Source organism: Engraulis encrasicolus, chromosome 7, assembly GCF_034702125.1.
Source record: "Engraulis encrasicolus isolate BLACKSEA-1 chromosome 7, IST_EnEncr_1.0, whole genome shotgun sequence".
Taxonomy (NCBI): Eukaryota; Metazoa; Chordata; class Actinopteri; order Clupeiformes; family Engraulidae; genus Engraulis; species Engraulis encrasicolus.
The window spans coordinates 40,827,926-40,852,566 of record NC_085863.1 but is presented as its reverse complement, the minus strand read 5'-3'; the positions used below and the strand labels follow the sequence as shown (position 1 = coordinate 40,852,566).

General features: G+C 42.9%; 1 protein-coding gene across 3 annotated transcripts in view; it reads right to left on the bottom strand.

Moving 5' to 3' along the window:
* Positions 1–24,641, bottom strand: part of LOC134452892 (peripheral-type benzodiazepine receptor-associated protein 1-like) — a 126,383-nt gene that overhangs the window by 58,449 nt on the left and 43,293 nt on the right. For all 3 annotated transcript variants that reach the window (XM_063203554.1, XM_063203555.1, XM_063203553.1), the window contains one exon: positions 645–752. In XM_063203554.1, the coding sequence (XP_063059624.1) occupies positions 645–752 (108 nt within the window). The remainder of the gene's footprint in view (positions 1–644; positions 753–24,641) is intronic.

Here is a 24,641-nt window from a genome sequence, read left to right as displayed (position 1 = left end):
TTTAAATAATTATGCAGATGACAAAGATGCTAAGCCAATTTAATTTCCGATGATTAAAAGTTACAATAATTTGAAATCAGGAGATGGTCTGTGTTGTTTATTAACAAAAATGAGATTGCTTCCTGGAAAAGTGACAAATTATGTGATGCTTTGAGGGTTTCAACAGGAGATTTGCAGCTGGAGATTTGCCAAACTGAGAAAGCAATTGCTGAGCAAGCTCACTTAAGGGAAATAAATACGGCATAAGAACAATGTTTGTTGGCTCAGTAACCACACTTACAATTATTGTACAGTAATTAATACTATACAGTCATTTAAAACTACTTTAAGGGATTGTACACTCTACAGGTATACTTAACAAACATCACTTAATAAGTGTGCTCACTTAGCAAGCTTGCTTCAATAGAACAAAATTCTTTTTTCCACCAATGTGATGCAGATGCTCTTCTCCGTTTTTGAAATCTGTCTGTTGTTGCCACGACTGTACACCTGTTGTGTTATTTCCTTCTTTGTGTTTGAAGGAATAGGAGTTTTCTTTGTTTACCTTTATACAATTCAATAAAAGGTGAAAACAAAAAACCCTTATCATTGCTATAAATCAACCAGTGTTGTTTGTAGCGATCGTTTGAGCGTTTGTTTCTCACCAGTAGGCTGTTCTCTTCTCTAAGTGTGGCGCAGGTCTTATCCAGATCATCCAGCGCCCGCAGCAACTCAGAGTTCTGACGCACCAGGAAGCCGTAGTCCATGCCATTCTGAAAAAGAGTCAAAAACGGGCCATTCAATTATTAAATGTTGTATTACTTGCCCTTCATGAGTGCATTCAGAAATAGCTTCTACAACAGAAATCAATTATTTTGTTTCAGTCCACTATCAATGTTTCATTTCATTTCAGAGGTGGATTCCTGGCAGGGTTTCCTGATGAGATGGTGTCGGTCTATTGCCAGGTGAACGCTGTCTACTAGTCTAGGAAGCCTATTTTGGTCCTTTTCCACATCCATTATTGTTCCAAGAGCTGTATGGTCAATACTGTAATCTGTAAATACTAAACTGTAATAGTGTAAACTGTGGTTCAGTCTTTTTTCAAAGTAAAAACCCACCAAAACTGGTCAAAAGCTGTCAAAACCCTGCAGATCCTTGGTCTAGGGTCTAGGGTCTAGGGTCTAGGGACGCTGCCAAAAGCATGCAAGTCCAGGATCTACTACTTCAGCAAACAACCTAAATTGTGCTTTGCTGTAATTCTAGGTATGAAGTTTCTGTTAGATAGCAAGCTTACACCTTAAGACTTGTGCCTCCAACTGAACTCATGAACAAGAAGCTACTTCACCCTGCCCAACTGATAATCAGCTACACAGCGCTAATTGACTCGCCCTTCCTCCTCCTCCTCCTCCCACCCTTCTCCCTCTTCCTCCTCCTTCTCCTGTACCTCTTCTTCCTCCAACCCTTCATCCTCCTCCAGGTCACAGCCCTGCAGGATCTGATTGATCCATGACTGGCAATTATAATGAAGATAAATTTCCCCAGACAGAGACACAGGGCTCTGGAGAAGTGTCCTCAGGTAGCCCTGGCCTAGCCCAGCCTGATGTCATCCACACTGACAGCTCATCTATAACTTCCCCGAATAAACCTTCGCTTTGATGAATAGGGCATCAGCTCTTTGGATCCACAACCCACCTTCTTACTGTGCGGTCAGTTAGACCAGTGTTTCCCAACCTTTTTTGTCTTGCGTACCCCCTAAGCATCTTAGTTGTGCCATGAGTACACCCTAATGAATTTTCTATATCATTTTCTCTGTCCTGATGTGGCTGCTCCATACATTTGTTATAATAATAACACTTTTCCAAGTACCCCCTGCAATGTGCTCGCGTACCCCTAGTGGTACACGTACCCCTGGTTGGGAAACACTGAGTTAGACTACATGCCGCCTCATCACCATGAGGCAGGGAAGCCAAAATGGACAAACAGGTCAGTTGTCCCGGGCCCAGGGAAAGGGGGCCCAGAACAGGGTCCTCATTAAATTGTATGTATTGAGAGGGGGGTATCTTTCAGACGACTTCCCGGGCCTGGCCAAAGCTGTCAGCAGGCCTGGCATGATGGTGTATAAGCATAGAGGTTTATGCTAAGATAGGGGGAAGTGAGTGAAAGATAAAGGAAAAGAAGTGATATGGCTGCAGAAACGATAAAAAGGAGCCCTGCAGAGTTTAACAGTAGCAGCTTCAATGCTTTTATAAGCCTTTTCAGGCCAGTTTGCTAGCAATAACTACGCTGCCAAAGCGGAAACTGATATGGCTTTCAGGCCAACCAGAACGGAGCCGGTGTCGGTGCTCGCACCAGTTACGTTCGGCACTAAAGTGTTTGTCTGCGAACCGCCAGTGTTCATACCGGGCTCTGAATTTTTTCCGCACGTGACTGTGTTACCCGGATGAACCTGCTGACGACCACGCTGTCGTCACGGTTCGCAGAGAAAAACCTAGTATTTTGCGGTTCGCATTGCGAACCAATTTTCCGGTTTGCGAACGCAAATATCTGTGGCGTGAACACGACGGCTGGTTCGCGATTAGGTGCGGGAACGGGCTCCAGCACGGTTCTCAGTCGGCCTGAATGCGCTATAAGAGAGTGCTGTCTGTTTCCCCTTCCTATCTCCTAGCATGTCAGCCCTCCTGTCGACTGGTGAGCTGTCGGTTACAACTGCAACATGTTCATTCATTGACCACCAACAACAGCAGCTCAGGGCCACGGCCAGCTGGATGGAGTGTGAGTGTGGCAGCCTTTTGGTTTCCATACGGCCCCTAATGCAGCAGATCCCAAGCCACAGAGGGAGGGACACGGCCATGTCAATGCCAGCTGCCTCATTTGCAACCCAGGAGAGAGAGAGAGAGAGAGAGAAAGGGAGGGAGAGAGAGAGAGAGAGAGAGAGAGAGAGAGAGAGAGAGAGAGAGAGAGAGAGAGAGAGAGAGATAGAGAGAGATAGAGATGATGGGCCATGCAGAGTGCAGAGGAGATGAAAAGGGCACACCAACAGAACTTCAAAACGCATACTTGGCAGCTGCCTCTTTTGCAGCCCGATAGCGAGGGGGCAAGAAATGGAAAGCGTGCATACGAGAGTACACTAGAAAAGAGAAAAAGGTCACATCGTACAGGACTTCAGATGTATACAGTACTTGGTAAGGCCCCATGTGTTGCAACACAGTTGGATAGCCAACCAGTGTCTGGCATAAACACGAAGGCTGTGACATTGTTTTCATCACTGATGCATAGCATCTAAGAGAGAGAGAGAGAGAGAGAGAGAGAGAGAGAGAGGGAGAGAAAAAGGGCACACACACCATTTTCATGGAGATACGATTTCAAAAGGCATACTTGGCAAGACCCAATACGCTGTATGACACACATATGTACACAGTTGGATAGTTGACACGTGCCAGGCATACACACAACACAGAGGCTGTGGCATTGTCCCGTCATATGCGACACATACTGTAGCATCACATATGGAATGCACGCTAGAATCAATGGGGTGCTGAGGACACTGTGGTATTGACACCAGGTCATGACACGATGGTGGCACTTTGGCTCAGAGCCTTCGCCGACAGCGAAAGGGCATTTAGCTAATCGTTATTTACATATCAGTGAGTGCAGACAAAACTGTCCGTAGCAACAAAATTGAAGAAGTGTGTACTGTACATTGTATCGTTTGTGTCTTTTCTTTTTTTTTTTTAAATAAATAATTTAATTTAACTAAAATTCGTACATTTCAATTCAAGGGTGAAATAAACAACAGCTTCCTGTAATGACACTTTTAAAGCAGACGATATAAAAGGTTTTGTATCTAGGCTGTGTGTACATTGTAAATGTACAATGTGTACATTATGAATGAATCAATGGGGTGCTGAGGACACTGTGTGGTATTGACACCAGGCCATAACACGATGGAGGCACTTTGGCTCTGAGCCTTCACTGACAGCGAAAGGGTATTTAGCTAATCGTTATTTACACATCATCCCGTGCAGACCACTCATAATGTTAATGCATCTCACATTTGTTTTGTTTCTTTTTCTTTTCTTGATTTCTTTTTTTCTTTTTATGAAGCAAAACAAAAGTGGCTAGGCTTGTCACAAGATTGAAATGCACATCTTCCTGTTGAGGAAAAGAAGAGAGTACGCAGGATTTATAAAGCTAAGCCGTGTGTAACTAGGTTGTGTGTTCGTTCAGGCATACTCATCAGAGACAACAATTTAGAAGCACGGCCACCAATCCCATTCTTATAGTGTAATAAACAGTGTTTATGTACTCTTAACATGCACTATCAGCATCCGTCTCTCTGGTTGCTTACTGCATGAATGGGGATTGTGTGCGGGGCTGGCTGGTCCATACAGCTGGGGCTCCTGTTAGTTATCTAGCCAAGACGGCTCATTAGAAGCCCAAGCCATCAGCTTCCTATGATTACACTGATAGCAGAGAGTAGGCTATAAAAAAGGATTCGTAAAAAGCAAGGCTATGTGCATATATTGTGAGATGGATAAATTGTACATCCTGTGACTCCTAAAGTTTCATTCACTGTGTTTATGTACTCTTAAACTGTATTACACTAGTTAACACTATCGGTATGGGTCTGGCTGGTTACCACTATTGGTCCCTTCAGTGCAGCTGTGGCTCTTGCTAGTCATCTAGCCAAGGAGGCTCATTAGAGATCCGGCCGCCGCCGAGTGTGTTATCAGTGCCAATCTGGTGCCAGTAATACCAGCTGCCTCGGAGAGAAAACACACACGAGGCAGCAGACACAACATCCGGACTGCCAACACACACAGACAAAACATTTCATCTGCGCCCCCACCATCTGTAGTTGTGCCATGTGCCACAGACGTTGAACACTGACACGCGGCAAATATTTCATTAATAACAACATACTACAGGTATGCAATCTAACTGTAACAGCTAACATCAACAATCAGCCATTCCACAAAAACAGTCCATTTGAGATGCGAGCAATGCCTGCCTCTGGATCTCATTTTACATGAACTCTCTTCACCTCACGGTCTTCAAGTGCCACACACAATGAACGAACAGCATATAAATGAGCTCTCACACGACATGCTGGCATATTTGTGGACTGTGACTGACAGGTCGATGGGAATTCAGTCGCTCAGATGTGAGTGATGGACTGATGAGGTGGGCAATGTTGTTGTGATTGATCAATATGTCTACCTATTTACAGGAGCATCAGCAGTCTTGTTCTTCCTCTAATGTAGACGTGTATCGAAAACTGAAACCCATTTGTTTCTTCGTTCATTGTATCAATATGTAGAGCACCATTAACATTGAAGCCAAGCCTAGTGCTTGTTCCATTTTGGAGGAGAAAGTACAATGCACTATGAAGTGATTATTGCAACAAGGGATCTTCAAGTTACTTACTGTATGCTGATGGAATCATATGAAAAATCATGGCTCATGTGCTGTCTGAAAAATACCTGCCATTTCTATTCATAGAAATACCTCATCTGTGCTTTTCTCTTTCAAATTTAAAACACTGTCTGGAAAATACTTAGCATTTCTGAAAAATACCTTCCATTTCTTTGCTATTCAAATTTAAAACACTATCACTGTAGTTCTGAAATGAGGCCAACGGCATTGCCCATTTTGGAGAAGGAAGTGAAGAAAAAAAGAATTCTAACCACTGATTGGGACAACAATAGCTGAACAAAAGAATCTTTGGTTACGCATCTGCCACTATGGGGAGCTTGAAAAATATCTATAATCGCTCACAAGATCTGGAAATTTAGCGTGGCAGCAGACAACCCACTACATCACAGGGATTGGAGCAGACACAGCAGAAGGTCCCGGGAGGTTTTTTTTGGAAGAGGAAGAAACTGGGGTGGGGGTACAACAGACAAATGTTGAACACATTCATCAGTCTTTGTCTGCCGTGCACACACACACACGCACGCACGCACGCACACACCTCCTCAAGGCAGTATAGTGGAAGGTGGTGGAGAAAGACCATAGCAAAAGGCTGTCCTTGAGTGCCTGAGGGAAGAGCTATTGAAGCCAGGCCACAGACCATTCCATCTCCACTGCCCACTCCAGCACACAGAGGGATGCTATCGATCCCCTCCACCCCTACCAGCATCACTCTCAGATACTCAGATCTTTGGCCATATTAACTCATATTTCACTCCATGTTCATTCAGAGGGCTATTGCATTGTATTTTACTACGGCTCCACCTCAGACTACTCTACTATGGCTCTAGCTTTCATCAACCAACATATCTTGAATTGATTTTTTAATCAGATTTGACTGGCTGAAGGCAGAATAAAAGGTTTCAAAATTCAAGTGTTCAGCCAGCAGAAAGTACACACTGTATGTGGGTCAATGATGTTTAGTAGCACACGCCAGGGTGGTGCAACCCGGCTGATGGCACTATTGTACGGATTATTTTTTTGAATGTTTTAGTGGATTATCTAAGAAGCATATCCATTACAGTACATTGATAACCAATTACAAATGAATTTATGTGCATTAGCTGTGGTTGTACCACCCGATGTCTGAGCCCAAAAAACGTCAGACTGATGTACAGTATATGCCTGTCAAGCATCTGAAGAAAACACTGGCTAAGGAGGTGCCTCCAGCTATCGGGTAATGAACAATGAACACCACACACCCACACCCACACTCTCCACTGTCAGATCTGGCACGCGGCCCCCAGTATTAGTGCATGTGCTAAACTGCTTTGTGTCCGACAGGCAACCAAGGCAGACTGGCCACTGCAAGTTCACAACGGGACACCTCAGTCACACACACACTCACGCACGTACGCACGCACGCACGCACGCACGCACGCACGTTCACAACAGGATACCTTAGCACAAAGCACACACACTTATACTCAAGCATCCCAGAGGAGTGCAGGTGTCCACTACTGTAGGAGGGAGGCTGCTTGGGAATGTTTTGACGGCCGTCTGCCACCCACCTTTACCCTTAAACAAACTGTGCCAGGCTCCAATCAGCAAGGATGCAAGAAACAACTGAAAAAACAGACAGAGACACACACACAGGCACACACACACACAAACACATAATAGAAGGCTGCGTGCCCGACAAAAGCCCACCCTGCCAGGGACGACATTGGTTACCATGGTAACCCACCCTCTGTTCCAGAGGAGACGGTGGTAGTGTGGGCTAGACTACAGCCCTTCGACAAGGGCACTCAGCATGGACTTTAATAGTGGGAGAAATAAGGGAAAAAGTCAACTGCCGTCTAGTTCTTCATTGATTGCAATTCAGCTGCCAAAATAACATTTCAGATGTGGCAACTGTGTAAAAAGTAACAAGGCAATTTTGGAGGGCAAAAAGGCCACTGTTCCCAATTTACTGAGTTCACATTCACATAAAGCAAAGAGAGCTAACCAGAATTATTTAACATGACACCATGCCAACAAACTGAATATTACAAAAGGGGGAATGAATTATTTAATGTTTTTGGTATAAAGCAGAGAGACACCTCATTTGCCTCTGCTTTTTGGGTGTCATTTCATCTTCGTAACTCTGACTGCACCAAAACGCTTTTATCATTTTGAATCTCACCATTCCAGTCTCACATACAACCTGCAATGGTATGTCCGTAATAACTTGGAACAGAAACCTTCCATTGACATGAATAAAAACTGAAGTATGATGCCACCACCCAGAAACATGTAAATGAGAGAGTATGGAGAAGAGAGCAGAACTGTGGTACTTTGACAGGAGGAGAGGATGCTGCGCAGCGGGACTCTCTGTGAGATCTGGGTCAATGAACTGTACAAGTGAGTTTGAATTGAATTGAATTGGTGTGTGTGTGTGTGTGTGTGTGTGTGTGTGTGTGTGTGTGTGTGTGTGTGTGTGTGTGTGTGTGTGTGTGTGTGTGTGTGTGTGTGTGTGTGTTCCATTTTCCCATTACATATTGGGGTACACTGTCTGACATCTTACACAATGAAGAACTAAGACAGGATGAAAGAAGAAGACTGACAAGCTTATCTCAAGGGAACACAGACAGGCGGGCGGAAAGACACAAATGCACGCACAAGCACACGCATACGCACACACACAGCGTTGAATTCCCCATGTCTACCAAGCTGAATCATTCCCCTTCAAAGGTGAACTTCCCATCCCAGATAAGCAGGAAACAGCTTGAAAAAGAGTGGAAAAAAAGATGAAAAGTACTGTAATTTCAGACAGGTACAAGAGTTCCAACCATTCAAAACAGGGCTGCTGTGGAAGCTTTGGAGACATTTCACGTTTGACTGCTAGCTCTGCAGTCAGTTTTTTTAGGGGGGCTTTTGTGCCTTTATTATCAGATAGAACAGTGGAGAGAAGACAGGAAATAGTTATGGAGACTGGAGAGAGATGGGGTAGGGTTGAGAAATAATCCTGGACGGATTTGAAGATGGGTGCCCCTGGGCAATGTAGCCCATACATACTGTATGGCAGTGGTTCTTAACCTTTTTTTCTTAACGCACCCCCTTACCGGTGCCCAAGACTAGCCACGCACCCCCAACCCAAACTTCTAAATGTGCATAGGCACAAAAAAAATATTTAAGTTATTAATTACAATGATTCTTCCTTGAGACATTAATCAAAACCTCAATGACCTTAAATGGGGACCAAAACATGTTTAATTTGGTTTTGAAATGGCCTAATTATAATGTTCCCAAGCAGAATTTTGGTCAAAACATTAACACAAACAAAATTCCGCGCACCCCCTGGAATCTCTGGCGCACCCCCAGGGGGTGCCCGCACCCCAGGTTAAGAACCACTGCTATATGGTACAGCATATTAGCACAGTGAAGTGCCCCCAGTTCCATCTTTAAAAGGTGTCATTTGAGTGCCTCCAAGCAAACAAAAAATGGCACAAGGAAAACCTAACTTGAATCAAGATTTCCTCAATACCATGTTGTGACAGACACCTAGAACCATTTCCAGGAGGATGTGCGACATCAACACAGCCACTAAAATTTTTTTACTTACTGTTCCATCGGCAGTAATAATTCAATCATGTTTCAATTTTATTAATGCCCTTGTCTCTGAACCTGTAAAGAAACAACTACAGTTTTCAGACACATAACAAGGTTTGGTACCAAGGCTTAGCTTAAGGTCTACACTAAAATTCTCCCAAGTGGTATTGCACAGACCATCAGGACCATCTACATTCTATACTGCGCTCCTCCATATATCCTCACAATCAATTTTTAATCTCCTTACTGTGGCAATATTTCATAGCCAAGGACATTCCTGCATTATAATTTAATAAGCTTTAACCACTGCACATAAGGCTATCATGAGGATCAGTTGAATCTTGAATGAGACTTGACACGCGTCCATATGCCGTTTGGCTTGACAAATGATAGCACAACCAGAATGACATAAGATTATTCTGCTATTCCCGGTCAGCTACGTACAGTGATGAAACACCTGAAACGCCACAGCAAATCTAATCATAAATTGCAGTCACTCAGACACAGGCACTCTCATAGAATGCAAATATAGAAAAATATAAGCAGAGTGGTGGTTGTACAGATGAGCTTTTTTATCCAAGATTTCCCAGTTATTGCATGACTGTCTGTCTGGAAGCACACACATGGTAGACTTGTCATTGTCGCTATACAACATTGAAAACACATTAGAATATCCATGGCTTTGCAGCGCAGGTGGTTCAATACAGCACTACAGTCCCAAAGGTGCAACTTCAGCAAGAAAAAAACTGGGGTATATGGAAGCCTATTCATGCAGTGACAAATAAATGTTGTGTCTCTATAATACGAACAATAGAAGGCAACAAAGAAGAGACACACATACGAGTAGGATGTCCGAGGGGGCTACTGTGAACAAGATGTTGATGAATAGAATGTTCACACGCACCACTAGCACATGTGCAACAACACAACCATGATACACCGGCGCTGGCTGGGTAGGATTATGCTAAACACCCATAGGGCTGGGCTGACACATTAATGCCTGCCTGCCTACTTGCCTGCCTGCCTGTTCCCCACAGGGTTCACCCCAAAATCCCTAGCATCAGCGTTTTTCTCCCAGTGCAGGGATACAACATACATGAGGGATTGTCTTGAGATGGGAATGTCTGACAGTCTATAGAGGGGGAAAAAAGAAGAAACAAAGCAGGGAGAAAAAAGGTTTCTACTGATAAGCCTGCGTTTCCTCCGAGACTTTCAGAGGCTTGTTTCTCAGAGAGAGACATCGTGTCCAGAGTAGTGCTCTCTCCCATTGTCTCCTTTTTCACACCTTTTTTCCCCCTCAAGTAGGCCTTGAAAGGAAGGTGGCAGAGTAAAAACCAAAAAAAACAAAAGCTTTGGGGGGGGGGGTGGAAGCTAAGGTGCGGTACACTTTCATTCGATTCACAAGCTGTACTGACCAGTGTCCTTTCATAGAGGCATCTTGGGAACACATGAGGGCTGGACAAAGGGACTCTGGCCAACTTTTTGCAGAGGCAAACAAAAGTGGAGGGAAAAAAACAAACAGGGAATTTCTGGCTCAGTTATTATGTAGGGCTGCCCTCCCACCATAGAAACTGTGCCCTGTGAAAAAGTAAAAAATCTGGGAGCAGAGCAACACTGGAGGTGTGCGCTGTGGGACTCACATGCAAAAATTGGTCTAGCCCACATGTGCCTCTCACTAGTGGATAACAATAATTCTGTGTCGTCACACGGTTCTTGATGGGGGCGGAATATCAGACACTTGTAATTAAAGTGGACACATACATTGAGATTCCTTTAGTGGTCGTTCCTGACCTAATGAGGGATTTTCCACCCTGGGCATGTGGTAAGGTATTTGTCAACCTTCAACATGTCCCTAGCGGATACTGGGGAGTTTTTGGAAGCAGACCCAAGTTGAATTTGTTTGTGATTTTTTTTCTTGTGAGCAGGAAACAACCTTTATTTCAGTCTCCATGGTTTGGGCAATGAGAGAACCCCCAGATAATTCCCCAACTCTTCACAGTAATTAAGTCGGCCGAGAGGAAGGAAACAATGGCGCTGAGGAGAAGAGGGACAGGAAATAATTGCATTCCATCAAACGGGGCACCATGGAGCAGTACTGACTCGTTAAAGACAGAGGACCAGAAATCAATGGACCTCTCTGTGTCACTCTTGCAACTGTATCCATGCGAGATCATTAGCTCTGTTAATGGGCTTACTTGTAAATGCTCCCTTTTTCTAGCATGCCTGTTTGTGAACAATTTACGAGCTGTGAAACGAGGATAGGAAAGGCAGAGAGTTTTGAATGACTGCTCTCTCTTGTTTACAAGTCCTGAAAACATGCAGCCTAGCTGTATAGCTGGCTGCGCATTGACTCAACAGACAATATGAGAGATTTTCCTCAGAGGTAAAAATGAAGTGCACATACAATTACAGTGGAAATAGTTATGTTGATTTGTTACCCAGAGTTGCCTATGGAGTGCAAGAAGAGTGCAGGGTTTTCATATGAAGCCAGGTGGTGCTAAAGTTGGCCAAAATATTTGCTTCCAACTTAAAGGGACAGTTTGGTCAATTTCAACATGCAGTTGTAATGCTCACACTACCCTGGACTTGTCAGTGCCTGAGATTTTTTTTTCTTCTTCTTCAGCCGTTTCCAAGATCCTGGTCATTGTAATGGGGGCAGCTCTTTGTTTACATTTCAAAAAAACATTTGTATTAATTCCCAAAAACATCCAAAAGGTTATAAAACATCAGCAGACAACTAGCAAACAGCAGTACCTTTTGGGAAAATATTTGGAGTTGGCCTATGTTTCATTTTTTTAAAATGTAAACAAACGCTGCCCCCATTAGAATTGCTCATATCTCGGAAAGGGCTGAGCCGAAAAATTTGGCATCACCAGGTACTGACAAGTCAAGGGTAGCGTGAGCAATACAACTGCATGTTGAAATTGACCAAACTGTCCCTTTAAGGTTCTGCCTACAGTACAACTACAGGCCTTAAAATGAACTTATCCCAGTTGTCTCCACGGTAGCTGACTCCTTAATTCCTCATCAACAGTATTCCTCAGCCAACAACAGTACTGTCTGCCTTTCAGAGATATTCTGACCCAGTTCTTGGGTTGACTTATTATTGGCTATAGAGTAATTATATCACGAAAGTGAGTACACCCCTCACAGGTTTTGCAGATTTGTGAGTATATCTTTTCATAGGAAAGCATTACAGAAATTTCACCTTTTAACAACACATTTAACCACTTAAATTTCTTGTTTACTCAGAAAAAAACAAAATACAGCCATTAATGTTTGAACATGTACTCACAAAAGTGAGTACACCCCACATTAAAATCCGGTAGAGAAGGGGTTGTGTTGGCTCGAATCGTCTCAAAATGAAAAGGGATTAATAGGGAGGTCATCAGTGTGCGTTTCAACCTTTCTTTGCATGTAACTTTTACATTTTCAGTGTGCATCTGGCTTGAAATAGATCGGTAAGAGATTTGAATGCAATCCTATGGAGAATATCATGATCTTCTTCAGTAGTCACAATGCATGTTGACATGCATGTTTCTTTTAGGTGTATTTCAGATTGCCAATGTTGACGGCATTCATGCATCCCCAAACCATGTCAGTCCCACTACTATGCTTGGCTTTTTTTTTTTAAACTCACTTGTTTACCACCACACATGCGTGACACCATCTAAAGCAAATTTGTTTATCTTGGTCTCAAGAGAGATGAATAGACCAAGGATATGGATCACTGGAAACATGTTGTGTGATCTGAAGAGACCAAGATAAACAAATTTACTTTAGATGGTGTCAAGCATGTGTGGTGGTAAACAAGAAATTTAAGCGGTTAAATATGTTGTTAAAAGGTAACTAATAATTGTAAAAGTGAAATTTCTGTAATGCTTTCCTATGAAAAGATATACTCACAAATCTGCAAAAACTGTGAGGGGTGTACTGACTTTCATGATATACTGCTGGGTCTGCTCTTTTGACAGTAACTGTTCATTTAAGCCAAGAAAAAAAGAACAGAAGAGATCTGCTTAGTTACCTATATTGCCAAAGTTACTGTAAGGCAAAAGGGGACATTTTAGCCGGACAAAATCTGACAGGCAAGGAAGATCACCATGATAAGAGAATGCCAAATAGTTTGAACTTTTGTAATGATAATAGTGAAAAGGTAAAAATAACATACAATTTTAGGATTTAAAAATTAAGTGTTTAATTAATGGTACGCTTCACAGTTACATCTGAGAATCTGAAGTCAGTCAGCACCAACTTCAGTCAGCAGAAACTTGAAAGTTTGAGTTAAAAAAAGAAGAAGATAAACCTTTGAATTTTCAATTTAAGTAGAGATTAGAGATAACACCTGTGAGTGGCGATAACACCTTTATATACAATGATCTTATACACTGGCCTCTCCTGACAGGTATACTGGAAATCCAATATTGTACAAAATAAAGTGGTGTGTAGTTATTAAGCTTAAGTCTCTATTGAACAGTAGAGATTGCAATTGAGATATTGCGGGCGATAAAAGAGCAGAGTGGTTCACAGCACCCATGGCTTCAACAGTTCTCCATGGTGCATTGTTCAGAAAATTTCTTCTCAACAAGAAATTGTTTTTGCAGCCATTCATGGCTCTCAAAGGGTTCATTTGAGATATATGCGAATCTAGTGTTTTGCTGTGCCTGAGATTAACACTTGTGAACGCATGCTGTAGAGCCCATTAAACGGCAACCCCGGATCCATTAACCATTGTGAGGTGACTGGAGATTAGACTTTTCGCTAACAGGGGTTATTTTTCTCAAGTCAATTATGATGGATGGTTTTAATTCGAGAGAGGTTGTGCCTGACTGATGATGGAGAATAGGTATTCTGTATGAGGTAGATAAGTGAATGGGTGTTTTGGAGGAGGTAGTCCATTATAAACGTATGGGACCTTCTGTAAAACCAGACAATGGGGCCCCATTCCATGAAACAGTAACCAGGCCTACAGTAGTGTAGATGCTATCGCACACATTAATCAAAATATAGTTCATTGTGATATCTCTGATTCTTCTAGCAAATTCATCCATTAGAGAGATTTAAAAATACAGCAAATAGAGAGTGTGTCTCACGGAGAGGGGAGGCAAAACAAAAAACACACAGGCAGTTACACTCCTCCAAAGCTCTCTATTGTGATTCTAATCTACATAACAAAAGGATGCAGCTCTCTCTCCCATCTTCTCTGGGTGCTCTGCTTTGCCACCACCCCCATGGTGCACAACATTCCTCCTCAGGAGAATCCCCATTATTACTCCTGCTCTGTCGTCGCTTCTGTTGAGCACTGGTCACCCGGGATGAGAGCAGATTTCATTTTTGCCACATAAATTGGATCACCGTGTGAGATCTGTCGAGTAGAGGCAGTAAGGGAAGATGGATACCCCCACACCTTGGGCGAGCTCGACGTGAGGAGCCGTAGCCTGGAGCAACAGCTTTGAAGGCTTCTCAATAAATAACCACAGATTCTAGATTTGATTCATTTATCCCCAAGATCAATTTAATCTTTAAACACAGATACCCGTAATTAAATTGCCCCAGCCCTTCAGTACTCCCCTTCAAGGCTTTCAAAAGACATTTACCTGTTTACCATCTGATATATGTTGGGTACAATGCAGCCCCCATTGTCCCATACTGCCCTTCAAGGCATTTCTTTTGGCGGGTTCTTTTTTTGTTCTGCGTTTTGTTCTCTCTATTGAGTCACAAAAGCCAGCCAAGGATAAAATTGACTTAAATATTCATTGAAACCTGAACAGAAATCCCACTTGTCTTTAACATGGCAATCCATTTTCTTTGTTCAGCAGACCTTCAAGCGGGGACAACAAAAGCCCACAGAAGGGAAATTACATTTTGTTTCTGAGCACTTGCTTGTAGAAAAACATACACATTTAATGTCATATTTGAGAAGTGATATGGCTTTAAGCTATTGGCTTGTGTTGTCTGTATGTCCGTCTAAATGTGGTTCACGACCAGGGCTCTAAATTAACGCACGCCAACACGCCAAATGCGGGTGAAAAATCATTTTGGCTGGTAGAAAAAATCATCCACAAGCCAAATTGGCCGGTAGCGCGCGCCCGACTGAACGTTAAACAGCTGCCCGCACAGATCTGTAGCTGCCGTCTGATGAACGTTAAAACGTCGCCTACATTACCCATGAACATTAGTCCTACCGTCATGATGTAGCCCACACCCATTGGCTGACCGTTAATCACAATAAGGCAGCCTCACATCCATTGGCTGCGTGTTTGATACCCGCGCGCCGCTCGAACTAGTGTTAATAAAATATGTTCAATGAGCGGACTAGCGCCGATTACTTTGGTTTCGTAGGTTTGTCAGATGAAAAATAATGTGGCAGTGGTTAAAGCACGGTTATGAATGCAAGTAATAGCAGCGTAACTGTTGTGATGGTGAAATAGAGTATTGGTGGAGCGAAAACGGCGTGAGTGCGTGAAGGGACAGGACAGCTGTCTGTCAAAACAGTGTCGTTGCCGTCAGAAGCCGTCTGATATTTGCGAGGTCCTCGCAACTACAAACGATGGAGTTGTCGTATCCTAATAACGCCCACGCCATCGCAAAGACCCTGCACGAGTTTGACATGGATATACGAGTAAGTGAAAAAAAAAGATAACAAAAACTAGCGACAAAAGTAACAAAGTAGCCTAAGCGTGGTGTCCGTGGTGTTATTGGATATCTAGTTGACATAGCGTAACGGTAATTGTCATTCCAAGCGCATCGTAAGTAAACCTAATATTAATTTGACCTGGAGGAACTTGAAGGTGTCACGCAGCAGCAGCATAAACACACAATGCAGACATCATTCACGCACTGTGTAGGTGTGTGTGTGTGCGTGTGTGTGTGTGTGTGTGTGTGCGCGCGCGCGCGGTTGTCTCCTGTCCTTCTCCTCTCCGTCTCCTTCTCCTCCCTTCATCTCTTCTCCCCTTCACCTGTCTTCTGTGCATTGTCCATGGTATTTGGCCCACTGTGTGTGAAGTGATGCTGTGTATGGGATATGTGGTTTTGCAGTGTTTGGTTGTGTGTGTGTTTGGCTAGTGTATGTTGAAAGTCTGGTATGTGTGTGACATTAGTGTTGAAGGCATGCTGTGTTTGTGTGAGTTGTAGGCCTATACTGTATGAGGTTTGGGTGATGGTGTGTGAGGTAATAGGCTAGTGTTTGGCTGTCTGTGCAGTATATGGAAAGGGAATGAAAAATAATGAAATGCAGGTAGTAAAAATATAATTACTAAATCATTATAGAATAGACTGAATTATATTGAGTATAATATTTATATTGTTTATCTGTGTTGGAGGACATAGCCTAGTTTAATAAAATAATTAAAAGCAACATAATTAACGCATGGTTTATTTTGGTGAGAAAAAAATGGCTAGTTGACCTTCCATTTGGCTAGTAAGAAAAAATGTCTACTAGCCAAATTGGCTGGTGGTGGAAAAAGTTAATTTAGAGCCCTGTTCACGACTAATATGACTTTCAAAGCCCACCAGGTAGTGACAGTGGCTTAGAAGAACTTGGGTAACCACTGACAGATTGGATCTTTAAAGGACTTGAAGTCCTTTTCAGGCATGACCTACTACATCAGATAATGGTGTGTATCTGGAAAACATGTACTGAGAATATTTCTATACACTGCAATTAGAGCAAGAAAGAATACTTTTTTTAAAAAAATCAATGTACGCATCATTATAGATGGATACCTCAATCTGAAACGGTTTGTATTGTTTGGGCAAGATCTGCGTTCACACTGAAAGAAAGCAGACAAGACAAAAATGCGGACATATTTGGTGGCTATGGAATAACGCATAACGGACACCATTCATTAAGCTACCTGCAAATGTTTGATATGCAGTCTGTCAGGGCAACCAGCATGCCTTTGGATCAATGACTGCACCACAGCCACCAGCATGTCAGACATACTAATTTACCAATTAAGATCACACACAGTGAACGTTAGCACTTGTAATCCTCTGGGGTGGCAACAACTTGAAGCAAGATAAATAAAATCAATGACAACACACACTAAAACAAGGCAGGTAATTTAAGGTTGTTGGGGTTGTGATGCTATTTTTAGAGGCTTGCACTTTTCAAAACCCATGTTATTGATTTCTCTTTTCAAGCATTACTGTGCCATGAAAGATCAGCAAAGGCAAAGTACTCTGCAGGGGAACCGATCAAAGGGTTTTCTGTCCACAATCTAATGTCTAAAAAATCCATTAGCATATGTGACTTGTGACTTTGATTAACATGTTCCGGGTGTTCCTTGTTCCACTGGGGACCAGGACCACACACATGCTGTTACCCACAACAATATCAAGTCAAATGGAAACGCATTCATCAAGCCAACTAATTGATCTTCCTCATCAGACGCAGTCCATCACAGTCTTTGGAGAACTGAGACAAATTAAATGGCTTTAGAGGATTCAGAAACCAACCTGCCTGGTCTTAGTATAACCTAGTCAGAGTCGCCACAGAAACTCCCAAAACAGAACAGACTCCCTGGGGATTTGGTATGACCTCACACAGCATATGTGGTTTGGGGGAGTAGACCTAATTTTCAATACAACAAGAAACACTGAGAGCCAGAGTTGTGTGCAGACGGCCAGTGTCAGTGTGATATCCATCGAGCTGAGCTACGATACCATGCCATTACAACACTATAGTACTATAGCACTAGTAACAGTTTTCACCGCATTAAGCAATGGAATACATATGCCATTTTGAATTCTGTCACTCTGTAAATGACATGTGGGCCAACGGGGAGATACAGTTTTAAATTACCCACCGAAGTTATTCAAATTTATGGAGATGTCAAAAATTGTACAGGTGCAAGAAAACAGGTTCATGTCCTTGACAACTTGGTCAAGACTATGTAATGTCCTCAAAATCATCTTTTGCAAACAACATTTTGTTATATCTTGCAAATATATATTATGTATAAGGTACAATATAATAATGGTATTCTCTGGATTTGGTACAACTAAAAAAACTTAAGGTAACTTAATTTATGAAAAACATACAGTAGGCAGGTTAAATAATGGCTTCAGAGAACATATTCAAGTACGGGAAAAAATTGGAATCTTGATACTCAAACATTCTGTTCCACAATATTACGAGCGAACAAGTTACCACTGTGTATTAAAATATCCCTGCTACCTTCCAGATGTTTTTGCAGATGTTTTTGGTTAAGTTATTTCACAGAGTAGCTATTTCCAAAAGTCCATCAAGCCTTTGCATATTGTTGTCTATAATTATTTTGAGCTCTATTTACTCTAAACTGCCACTGAGGTGGCATAGCCTACACTGTTACGGTACATTTATAGCATGGCTTCCTGATATCAGATTCAGCAGTTTCTCTTCAGCATTCATCTTCCCGTTGAATCTGGGTCACGATTGTGCTAGATGTCTCTCTTGACAGCAGTTGGTAAATGTCATGTCATTTTAGTCCCAGGCGACATTTTCAGTGTGTATAAAATCTTTACTTTTTAACCACAAGATGACAGCTCCTCCAATTATAGGTCAACTGTCTCCCTTGAATTCAAGAAGCTATTGAGTGGGACTGGCAAACCCTTTTCAGCTTGACCTGACTTGTGCATTCAAAAGAGGCTGTGGAGCAAAACCCAATTAACATCGTCTCATCAGGTCAAAGTCATGCCTGTTCCCTCCTATTAGTGCTTAACCAAAAACCACACGATTTCTGAATTCAATTTTAGAGAGAAGCACATAAGATCACGCCACCCTTTAAAGATGAACCCCTTCCAGCATAATTGTTACCATTGTGGTAAAATCACAGAAAATAAGAATGGAAATAAGAGGGAGTAATATTATACATCTTAGGGCTTCTTCAGATTTTTTTCTGTAGAAAGGATAAGTAATAAAATCAGCAGCAGTCCAGTTTTCACGCTGTAGGTGTTAATATCGCTAAACCGTCACTTTCCCCTCCTCATATTTTAGTCATGAGGCAGCTCTCTTCAACACCACCTCACTTCTCCCTGGTGATCCGTCATGGACCCATACAGCCTTTGGTCTCCTCTGAGCGACTGTTTAGCAAGCTACTGTAGAGCTGGGGCTATCAAACAATAAGCCCCTTCCTCCACTCTATTCACACTACTCTGAAAAAGATTACTTCCCCTATTCCTGCTCCTGGCTGGCTCACCCACACCCACTGGCGACACTCTTTTCCTCCCCTAGCTCAAACCTCCCATCTCCCCACTCCACACAACACTGGCTGCAGTGGATGTGGCTTTCAGACTGTAGCCCTTCGGCTCCAGCTGAAATTAAAATGGCCAATCTGCCCATGGCCCCAGGTGCAGGCGTGTGGCCATATGTTCCTGGAGCATCTGTAAAACTAGGGGTTTTTGGGGACACGAAGGGGAGGGAGGCTACCCCCGATAAAGACTGTTTGCAGATAGGCTAATCTTTGTCCTTGAACAGTTAACCACTGGCTTTAGAGTGATATCAGGATTCGGATCATGGCACACATGTGCCAGGGTAGAGCATCCCAAAAGAAGTTAAGACCACAGGGTACCTATTAAAATGTTGTCAAAGGAGCCGAAACCTAATAAGCATATCTTAATGTCTGAGTAACTGGGTTTTTCTTGCCCTTCAACTGAAGGAGAATTAAAAACAACCTGCAGACCCAGCAAATTTCCTGGTCATTGAAAACAGGCATTACTCTTAGTCAATCTTAAGAGATGTCTTAATTTATGCAAATGTACAGCCACATGACCATGATTTAGTGACTGTTTCTTCCAATAGCACACTGTCAACAGCCACAATTATAATACCATTACTGTGTGAAATTATATGCGAGTGATGAGGTAAACAAACAAATAAATTCAAAGTAACGTCCCTGTGCACAACCACTTGTCCAGGTGCTGGTGATGTGCAGTAAGAGTAATCCAAGTAAATGAAAGTTGAGTCACCGCACACTGATATCCTTGCTGGTAGTTTATTTGGTGAACAACGCGTTTCGCTACTGCTTCATCACTACTGCTTCATCACCACTGCTTCAGAGAGTGAACCTGATGAAGCAGTAGCGAAACGCGTTGTTCACCAAATAAACTACCAGCAAAGATACCAGTGTGCGGTGATTCATCTTTCATTTACTTAAATAAATAAATTATTAATAAAAAATCTGTGCCATGAGTACTTAAATTATCCCCTCTTTCTCCACATAGCTCTTTCTTTTAACAGCACCTCAACATGCAAAGCTGGTGGCAAATTGGTTATGGCATCTCAGCCACTTTTCCTACAAATCTCCTCTCAATTAAGTCTCAGAGTGTGGGGGGAGTGGGGGGGGGGTCACCACACCCCATCCCTCCCCTGAATCCCACTGCCCTCACAGGCCAGTAGTAATAATTGCTCAGACGGCGCATGCCGGCACACGTCTTCATCGTATCACAGCGGCTGCTGAATAAACACTACCCCCATTTAACACCACAAGGTCACACAGAACGTGTCACACAAGCTGCCTGCACCCCTTTCAAGCAAGGGGGAAAAGGCAAAGGCGACAAAAGAGGTCATCAAATTATTTCCATTAAGTGCTGAGAAGCCATAAAATTAGGGCTCAAATTTGGCTGAGCGGATATTTTTAAGGGTTCTGCACAGCCCCTCCTCCCTCTGCCGACACATCTTCAAACCCTCTAAGCTTCAAGAGGATGTAAAGCTTTAATCCAGACATCAAATTCAAAGAGAATTGCATATACCCGCCCACCCCAACTCTATTTCAGTGCAGCATAGCTGATTTTGAATTCCCTTGATCCATGCAAAGAAATGAAAAACCTAAACCTATAACCTAAAACCCAAAATAATAAATAAAATAAAAATAAAATAAAACTCAAATCTAAGCATTTAAGCCTTCACAACCTAGAACAGAATGGTGCATCCTTACATAATGACACACTTATCATTCCTATTGCATAAATGATGCTTTAGGGGTGATGAAACCACTGAGATTTCATAGCAACCTTGAGAAATCAAGTCTCAGGCTTAGACATAAGGAACTACAAAGCTCAGCGGAGGGAAATGCAGTCCGCCAGGGTAATTTCCAATCGCCCCCTAAGCTCCTTGAAGCACTCTGCCAGGTGTACAGGTTGAAAGCTGGCCTCAGGAACAGACCACAGGCTGCTCGCCTGCTGTGATGCTGGGCCTGCTTGCCACTCAGACAGACGAGCAGCTCAGGGAAAAGGAGTCTCTCTCGCCGCTTCTCACTGTATGACACGTCTAGTCTAGACATAATGAATTAGTGACCCTGGAGCTTGTTCAAGGAGATCGGCAGCCCATAGCTTAATCCACTGGGGTTGTTATATTTTAAGGTAAGTTACTTAGCACCGATTTGTCACTAACATTCAAGTGGAAATATGACTAGATCTGCTACGTGGAGAAGATTTGGCTCTCTATGCAACACTGGAATGTTGGTTTAGTTGTAGTCCATTTCTGCTGCAAAAATGAAAGCCACAGGATCTCTGACTATTTGATTAGCAGTACGAGTTCCCCAATTTAGCATAAAAGCCTATATGTCACGCTTCCTGACCTTTACGTCAGAGCTCATTTTCCTCAGTTATCCATCTTGGCTTCAGTCTCGGACAGGCCTGACCTCTAGTAGCGGGAAGAGCATGTCGACTAAATTTGCAAGTCGGAATGAATATGAATTAAGCAACTGCCTTGGCTAGACACGTGCAGAAGGGCATTCACCTTCCCGGCGTCAGTCAGTGCAAGTGACCTCCATTTCATAACAAACAACTCGCTCTTGTCCGCCAAGACGTCCGTCCCCTCATAAATCACTGTCACTGATGCGTCGACAAGTGCTCGTGCCATAGACACTCACATGGTAAGAGAGCAGACACAAGGCTGGGTGATGCACACCAGAAAATACACCATAGGCTGCCAACAGTAGCATTTAGACACACAGGAGAGCAGATGTGTGACTGGGTGATACATATCAGACAACAACATAAGGGTTGCCAAATGTGGACATGTGGTCCATCAAAGAAAAAAAACATAGTCAATGATGCTTGGTAGCTGCTATGCTTCTTTACTGCTGATTAATCAATCATCATTTTGGGACATGATCACTTTCAGGACGTAAGCCAAGTTGGCTGCCATACGTTTTGTGTGCAGCTTTGTTCTTTTGTTCTGGACAGGCAGCCAAAACAACCTGGCTTTGGTGAATTTAGGAAACAAAACACTGAAGGGTAGAACAGCATGTAAGCAGAGAGTATAAAACAAAAGCAGTCAGCAGGGGGGGTACATCATAAACCATAACAATGCAGATTAACATAATGCAGCTATAAATAGCCTCTTTATCCTTAAAAGGGGCAGAGATTTGGTGTTTCATAACTCAAAGACGCAAAAGACCCAAAGACCCAAAAACAGCCACAGCTAACCAATCTTTTTACAGATAGAGCAGTTCTTTGTGTCGACCCATGTATAAGTTTAGGGTGCTATATGTAGTTCTGTGGATGCAGGAAGCCTCGTCTGACTAAGCAGAGGAGGGTCATGAGTCCAGATCGCTGGCAGACTGCACAGCGACCAATCTCCCCTCCTGACTGGGGAAGGTCGGACAGCCTGACCTGCATGCACACTGTCCATTCAGAATGTGCTCCTTTGTTCTGCTATTCTCATGATATAATCATCATCTCATGCGCTTGCCCAACTTGTACTCCACAAAATGCCCACACACTCAAAACCAGCTCTGTTCAGTGGACTTGCACAACAGTAGTGCTAGAGCTGTTCAAGAAAAGAGGCTACAGACTGAAAGTGATCGAACACATAGGCTGCAACACTGAACACCTAAAGCAAGGCAACATAATAAATCTGACCATGTGTTGCAAAAAAACATTTAAACAGAGCACAAGGTAATAGGGTCATTTCACGTGAAATCAGACACTTTGGGACCCGACCGACACGGATTTCAATCATACTTGCTGTGCCTGTTTAGTTGCAAGGTAGCACCCCAGAACTGCATTTTTGTGAATCTGACACCAATATTAAGGGAGAAACAGACTACCAAAGGTTTACATATGAGGGTAGGACACTATGCATTCAGCCTTGATTATATCAGTCAGTGTCAGTCACAAAAGGATGTCTGAGGTATTGTTTGAACGCTCTTTTCTGGCTCTATAAATTACTCAAACAGCATGGAATACAACAACCTTCAGAATATGAATTATGATGCATTGAAAAATTAAAAATTGAATATAAAAAAAACACATTTTAAAATGGCTGGTTTCTTGTCTAAACATAGCCTGTAAGGTCATAAACAACACCTGAAAATGGGGTGTTTGTTCTTTATTCATTTCAGAGATAATGGGACATAAAGGTTGAAATGAGTTGTAATGAAGTAGTAATAGAGTAGTGTCAGGGACAGGGCTGGACTGGCCATCTGGCATAACGGGCATTTTCCCGATGGGCCCTGCACCCTCGCAGGTCCCTATTCCAGGTACTGAAAAACTACACGGCTTCTTCCCATTGTCAATGGACACAGTGGAAGCTAGGCCATTTTAAGCATTCAGAGAAGGCAGGGTTGAAAGAATAAGCTCAGTAAAGGATTTTTTTTATGTTCAAGCATCAAAGGGTATGTTGTAGCTGTATATGATGGCAACTAGTGGCTAGCATGTGTTGAGGAATGTATGCCGAGCACTGGAGAGGTGAAACTGAACTTCCTGCATCCTCATGGACCATCCCCATCCTTCACATATTCAGATAGACATGCTGTCATGTGATATTACTATGGTATCATATTATTACTAGGTGATTTGTATGATGCCATATTTTTGAGTCCCATTGTCTCTGAAATGAATAAAGAACCAAACACCAGCATTTCAGGTGTTGTTCATGACATTGCAGGCTATGTTAAGACAAGGAACTGGCCATTTTAAAATATACGTTTTTTTGATATTCAATTTTTAATTTTTCAATTTATGATAATTCATATTCTGAGGGTTGTTGTGTTCCATGCTGTTTGTGTAATTTGTAGAGCCAGAAAAGAGCTTTCAAATAACACCGCGGACATATTTTTGTGACTTACACTGACTGATATAATCAAGGCTGAATGCATATTGTCCTACTCTCAAATGTAAACCTTCGCTAGTCTGTTTCTCCCTTAATATTGGTGTCAGATTCACAAAAATGCAGTTCTAGGGTGCTACCTTGCTACTTATCAGACACAGCAAGTATGATTGAAATCCGTGTCGGTCGAGTCCCAAAGTGTCTGATTTCACGTGAAATGACCCAATATCCATGATTTTATAGCAGAGGGAATCCAGTAGTTCTTTGCTCTTTATCCATTTTGACTGCCCACCAACCCACGGCTATCTGCCGACATCACCATCATCAGGATCTTTGTGTGTCTCCCCACACAGAGCATGTTCTCCAACCCACAGGGAACAGGGCAGGTGGAGGGCAGAGCAGAGAAGTGAAATGTCAGTAAAATGTCAAGGAGGGCAGACTGTCCCCCTTGGAGGATCGAGTCGGCGGGCCTGTGAGTGACCGTCTGTCTGTGGCTCCTCTGGTCTCAGTTCTGGGACGGGCGGCCCATCCAGCTGAATGCTAATGGCGTCGGGGAGTCCCCAATCAAACCTCCCCTACAGTCTGGGGCAATGAGGGGTTAAACGAGACCCTAATGAAGCAA